Source organism: Gopherus evgoodei, chromosome 18 (assembly GCF_007399415.2).
Source record: "Gopherus evgoodei ecotype Sinaloan lineage chromosome 18, rGopEvg1_v1.p, whole genome shotgun sequence".
Taxonomy (NCBI): domain Eukaryota; kingdom Metazoa; phylum Chordata; order Testudines; family Testudinidae; genus Gopherus; species Gopherus evgoodei.
This window is the reverse complement of record NC_044339.1, coordinates 7,290,098-7,296,726: the sequence shown is the minus strand read 5'-3', so window position 1 is coordinate 7,296,726 and position 6,629 is coordinate 7,290,098. Positions and strand designations below refer to the sequence as shown.

Genomic DNA, 6,629 nt, shown 5'->3' with positions numbered 1-6,629 from the left:
ACCAGTGCTTTTCTTGACCTCCGTGGAATAAGCAGGTATCGCAGCATACCTGAGGAAGCCTCTCTGGTAATCAAGCAGGTCTCCTTCCCTGGTTTGATCTCGCGTTCCCCGAACCCCCGTGCAAGCAGGTCTCCTTCCCTGCGGTTTGCAGGGGGGTTCGGGGAACGCGAGAGCAAACCGCGGCGAAGCTGGTCTCCTTCCCCGGTTTGCTCTCGTGTTCCCCGAACCCCCCTTGAAGCCGCCCAACAGCGCTGCAGTGTGGCCACGTCTAACACCACTTGCAGCGCTGGTTGCTGTAAGTGTGGCCACTCTGCAGCGCTGGCCCTATACAGCTGTACTAATACAGCTGTAACAACCAGCACTGCAAAATTGTAGATGTAGACATACCCTGAGTTGATCAAATCTGCCTTAGGTGCTTTCTACAGCAAACACTTTAAATACAAGTATAAAGCCAACACTCATAACTTCCGATATAAGAATGATACATGCATAAGAATAGGATGAATACATTCAGTAGCCCATAACCTTTGCAGAGGTATGTTACATGGCATACCTAGCATAAAACATATTCCAGTTATATCATATTTACATTCAAAAGCATATTTCTATAAAGCATTATGGGGTGCAATGTCACACCTTTGTCCCAGCCATCATGTTAAGGGACTCATTTGCTCTTGTTAAAGGATTTTACCTTGCAGTGCCTCCTTCAAAAGCAGATGTAGACTTGTGCAATCCCTTCTGCCTGAGATAACTGTCACACTTATACCACAGCATCTGCTTGACCGATAGACAGCTGCACTGGCTCCATTTGCAGGATGAGATATTAAGGCAGTTGTGCCTATTAAACTTTTTGCAAAGACGTTCTTGTTTTAATTTACTAACTCACTTCAGAATATTGTTACTGTTCTTTTCCTTTCTTGTAGCTTCCATTACAGATTTTAAAAGATGCACAACCCAGTCTTGGTTAGCTTTATTTAATACCAAACATTTGTACTTCTATAGCATTTAGATAACAAGGCAAGAGGTGCTTTGGATATCCCGAAGATCAATAAAGAGATAGCATCTTGCACGGAAGGGCTTTCATGTTCTTCCCTGACTTGAGTTAGCTTAGCAATGCTCTGTAAGGTAGCTAAGTATCGTTATCCCTCTTTTACAGCTAGGGGAAACTGAGGCACAGAATGGTTAAATGACTTGACCAAAGCTCAACAGTTAGCCTTATGTTGCTGTTCATCCGTGGGGACTGATCCAGACTGGAGACTCTAGGTGCTACCGTAATATAGAGATACTGCAATAATAATCTATGCAGCAGAGGGCTGTTTGAGATATGAAGGCACTGGGGGTAAGGGCTAAAGAGGGGTAGAGTGACCAGGTGTCCCGATTTTTATAGGGACTCTCCCGATTTTGGGGTCTTTGTCTTATATAGGCTCCTACTACCCCCCACCCCTGTCCCGATTTTTCACACTTGCTGTCTGGTGACCCTAGTTGGGGGGCATACGTCCCCCCAGATTCTGTGGCTGCCAGGGGCTGGTTTGGACTCAAGTGCCTGCTGGTGGATTTTTAACTTTCACCCAGTTGCCTTATGCCCATTATGGCGGGCAGGGAATCACCTACCCCAGCCACATGGCCCTCCTTCCCCCTGACGTGCCCAGAATGCCCCTTGTACCTGGAGCTCTCGCTGAGGAGGAGGAGGGGGGAGCACAGACAGCTGTAAGGAACGCCTTGTGCACCGGGGGGCTGGGCCTTGGGGCTATTTTTGGAAGCGGCCCAGCTCTCTAGCCTTTTAAAACGTATCTTGCTGTTGGAAAGCGCTGTCTTGGCAGGCCCGGCGGAGGCTGAAATTCTCTTTACTCCGTCAGTGATCTTGGCCTGAGCATAAACAAGGCCCGCTCCCCCCTTGATGCCCTGCCAGTGTGCCATGGCCTGAGCTGGCTCCGCATTCAGCTCCCGACCTCCACACGGGCACTTGGGGGTCGCAGCACAGCTGCTTGCTTTAGGTGATGATGCCAATGGCCGGACCCTGCCTCAGTTCCAGCCCTCCCAGGCAGCTGAAGTCCTTGGCATGGTACTGGTGCAAAGGACACAGTCTGGATGCTGTCCCTTTCAGATTCCCCATCTCCACCTGCATACTCGAAAAACCTCCAGGGAGTTTCCCCTTCCAGCTGTCTTTCTGGTACATAAGAAACACCCCTTGCTGGTAAGTCATAGCGATGTATCGCCCAAAGCACAGTAGGGAATTACTTTACAGTGGTGTCCCAAACTTTGCTCCACCCACGGCCACTTTGGCAACTTCCCAGGAGTCTGAGGCTTGCATTTAATTTGCACCAACGTTTACAGGTATTTAAATATCTCCCCCAAAAAATGCACTCACCCAACCCACTGTTTGCATCTTCTGTGTCTGCTGAACGGGAGCTACTAGTGGGAGGCGTTTGCCAACAATGGAAATATACAGTTAGCCAGTTTCGTTTCTCCTGCTTTTTAGTTAGAGAAGGGCTTGAACCAAGGATAGAAGCCCTCCCCCAAGTCTGGATCCTAATGCCACAGTTGGATCATCTCTATAATGGGTTGAATTAGAACCGTGGAAGTGAATATCCCTGGATTTCAGGGAAGTCTGGATTTGACAGGTGCCGAGTTCGGTGGCTCTGGAAGCTGCCTTTGGCCCTTGAGCCCAGGACAAAAGAAAAGAGAAGAATCAGGGTTTTTTTTAGCTTCTCATCAGACCCTTGTTTGCACCATGCCTCTGTCTGGCAGCGCCAGGACGACGGGGAGGAGGGTCCCTCGGGGGGAAGGGAAAAGCTGTAACTCCTTGACTCCGAAGCGTGGCGAGACATGGTCAGCCAGGAACCTGATGTTGAACTGGTGGCTGATGCAATAGACCAGGTTCTCCACCACAGCACACTGGAAGCAGGGTGGGAAAGGCATGCGTTTGGTGGCACACTCGTACCACAGCTTGGCTTTCGGGCTGCAGCGGTAGACGCTGATGCCCATGCTGCGGTTGAGGTCAAAGCGGTAGATGAAGCCACCGGCGGTGACCATTTCGGTGGTCCGGTCCTTGCTCCCGCTGGTGATGCTGACCTTCCAGCTGTCCGACCGGCTGACGTATCGGAGCAACGTGTAGCGCAGTGTGCCCCCGGTCACATAAATCTCCCCGTCGCACGCCGTCGCGGTGTGGGCGACAGCAAAGGTATCATTGGGCAGCGGCGCGGTGAAGGTCCACCGGTCCTGGCGGGGGTCATACTTTTCCACAGTATAGAGGCACTCTCCCCCGATCGCATACAGGTATCCATCCAAGGCGACAAGCTTGCAGTGAGGTCTGGCTTGGTTCAGTGGGCAGATCTCCTGCCAAATACTGGTCAGGGGGTTGTAGCAGAAAACCCTGTTGGAAGGCTTCTGGTGCTGGCCCAGCCCTTTGCAGCCAGCCACCACAAAGAGGTAATTGAACATGCTGCAGATAGCGCAGCCCCTAGAAACCGCCTCCACTGGCATATAGGACAGGGGATGCCAGATGTCGCCTTCATTATCATAGTAACAGAGCCTGCTGGTGTGCAAGCTCTGCTCCTGCGTGCTGACATCTGCTACGGTGACGTACTTCCTGCCCTTCATCCTCCTCAGGAGGATCAGCTCCCTCTCCCTGGCATTGAGGCGCCCGAAGATAGACGGGTTCTTCAGGACCTGGAGGTAATTGTCGCTCATGACCTTATATGCTGCCTCCTGGAGACTGTCCAGTTTCTGCTTCTTGGCCATGCACAGGACATCATAGCAGTTCCCCAAATCCAGGTGGATGTCCACATCAGACTGCAAGCTTAATGGGACTTTGAAGAAGTTGGCACCAGCAACAAGTTCCACTCTGGGTTCATTGCCTGCATGAGGCTGGAGGCTGTGAAATGATTCCACCGGGGAAACGATGGATCTGGAGTGGAGGGGACTGGCAGGGGGAGTGCTTGAGTCAGATCTTCTGCCAGCTGGCGTCAAAGCCCCGAACCCTTCCATCTGCACCTGAAGTTCGGGGTTATCTGCAATTTGATGGAAACTCTCTTTCCTGCCAAACTTGCTTTCCGGTTCAGCTGTCTTGTGGGCGGGCGAGAAGGAGCTGCCCAGATCAGATGCGCCACCCCAGTCTGCATGCTCCATGCTCTCTGCGGGATGTCTGAAAGGCAGGAGACGGGGAGAGATGGGTGGGATGTTTGCTGTTGGTGAAGCTCGGTCTTCATCTCCCACTGCTGACTCACTGGCTGGTTCTTGGGGCGTAGACAGGTGCAGCCAAGTCTCACATTCACTTAGCTCTTCGTGGATTTTGTCTGGATGGTAGAGTGAGTCGGTGTACGAGCAGGGCCGCTCCTTCGACACAGACTGCGAGGTGGACTGGACGTAGTAGTCATAGACCTTGCCTCGCAGGCTAGTAGTGGAGGATGTGGACAGCCACGGCTTTTCCTCCCTGGGCTGCCTCTCTGTAATATAGTTTTCCTCCACCTGTATCTTTGCAATGGAGGAGAAAGTGTAGGAGGCATCAGACCTCTGATCACTTTGGTTGATGGCTAAGCCCATGTCCGATGTAGCATTGAGGGTCTGAATCCTCTCCTGGCCAGCCGAGGCCTCCTGGTTCCAGGCCAAACTCTCACTCATGTCTCCTGCTTCCTCCTCCTCAGTGTCCGGGCTGGATCTGTCAGTTGCTGTGAGCTCAGCAGCATTTCCTGCTTGGGTGCTGTAAGGATTGTGCCTGAGGCTGACGCTACACCCAGATTGCTGCGAGGCTACGTCCCAGCTGGCCCCCCTGCTGTCATCGATGGAGCTGTCCGGTTTGCATGCCAGCCTGCAAATGTTACGCTTACCCCTGGCTTCTGTTCCTGCCACCGGTGCCTCCTGCTCTGCACCGTCTGCTGTCACCACGTTCAGGACTTCACCTGGACTTTGCCCCTGTCCCTCAAAAACAGGCTGCTTTTTGTCTGGCTGTGATTCGGCGACCAGCTGACAAGCCTCTTTTCCCTTCTCTTTCTCCTCCTCCTTCCCCTTTGGCAGCCTTTGATCTTCCCTGGGCGGTGTGCTTTGTGAGCCCCATGTTCCCGCTGTGACCGTCCCACCCAGGTGCGCACTTTGATTCCCTTTGCTGGTGCTTGGCCTCACCCCATTGCTGTTGACTTGCCTGTTCCTGAGTCCCCGTGGTGTTTCTTCTGCGCCTCCCCTTCCGGATCCAGCCTGTTCTCTCTGCTCCGTCACATGCTCAGCGTTTCTGATCCCGCTGCTGGATGGTCGGGACTTATAGAATCTATAAGCCAAAGTCAGTAGGAGCAGAGCCGCTGTGGAAAGTGCCAGCTTCCCAGTGAGCTGCATGTCTGACAGCCAGTCCTGGCTGACTTGAGCCCCGTTGGTCATTCTTCCATAACAGGCCAGCAGTCAGGAATGTGAAGAATCTGATTAATGATTGCCAAGCTGGGACAAGCTCAAGGCAAAGCAGGCCTCTCTCTCTGAGCTCCCCGAGGCGTTTGGGGGCAAGGTGACTTTCACCTGCAGCAGGTAGACTGGCAGAGGCTTCCAGCTGACGGCTGGAGCATGCAGTGTCTGCTTTCCATAGCAGCTTTGCATATTTGAGCAAGGTGGGTTGGGCTGGGCTCCGGTGCAAATGTGCATGCCAGGCAACAGACAGCGAGTGACATGGGGCTGGCTTTATTACCCGGGTAAACAGAGAGACTTAGAAAAAATACAAGTAGAAAGGCAAAGGAAAGATGAAAATAGCTTCCCAAGGCAGCCCACAAACTTTTCTAAGTGCCTTTCAATGATTTTTTTTTAAAAGGTCCCGTTTGTTTTCAGCTTATCACGAATATAGTAGCTGGGGAAAAGGGCCGGCCTCTTTAAATCCTGGATGGTGGGAGGAGCCCATGAAAAGAATGAAAGCCCCTGCTCCCATCTCAGGTGAGGGAGGGGCCAGGAACTGAGAATTTAACTGATTACTGAGGACAAAGAATGAGCAAACTGTGTGTGTGTTGCTGGGGGGGTGGGGAGGCAGGGTCACGGTGTCAAATTGAGGGATGCCAAGAAGAGAACCATAGACAGCCCACCGATGTGAGAAGGAGTCCAAGGAGATGGGATACCACCTACAGGACACATGCCTGGACAAGGGGCTGGAAAAAGGCCACGCAGTCGCAGAGGACTGACCTCCATCCATCTCCCACCTCCTGTACTGATGGACGGCCAGCTTGGCCACTGCCAGGAGGAATTGATGAGGCCCTCTTAGGGCTTGGTGGGCCCGTGGATGGGGAGACAGTAAAGGAACAGGGGCAGGATTGACAGTCCTGGAGCGTGAAGTCCCCTGTTTACCCACCCAGAACAGATCACTTTGAAAAGCTTCCCTGCATACTGCCCCGCCAATGAACCTCACTCCTGGCCTTGGAGGCATGCCCTGTCTTGGTGAGAGGACAGTCCAGCTTCGTGGCCTGGCTAGTCCTTATCTGCTGACGGCAAGGGTGCCAGTTGGGGTGGCGTTCTCATGCGGTGGACGCCTGCCTGCTGAAAACTGGGCTGACGGGGAGATCCTCTTAGTTCCAACTTAGAGGTATAAAGGGTCCAATCTTTCTTTGAGGCAGGGTCTGTGTCAATCAATCCGTCCATCCATCTTGGAAAATCCCGAAGAATAGCCT

At 52.7% G+C, this 6,629-nt stretch overlaps 1 protein-coding gene across 1 annotated transcript; it reads right to left on the bottom strand.

The window, feature by feature from the left end:
* Window positions 1–567: 567 nt before the first annotated feature.
* Window positions 568–5,624, bottom strand: KLHDC7A (kelch domain containing 7A). The gene has a single exon (XM_030537854.1). The coding sequence runs from the start codon at window positions 5,365–5,367 to the stop codon at window positions 2,713–2,715; it is 2,655 nt and encodes an 884-aa protein (XP_030393714.1). The 5' UTR covers window positions 5,368–5,624; the 3' UTR covers window positions 568–2,712.
* Window positions 5,625–6,629: the final 1,005 nt, after the last annotated feature.

Excerpts from the sequence above, each read along its gene's own strand:
- KLHDC7A (XM_030537854.1), bottom strand. The coding sequence starts at position 5,367 with ATGACCAACGGGGCTCAAGTCAGCCAGGACTGGCTGTCAGACATGCAG.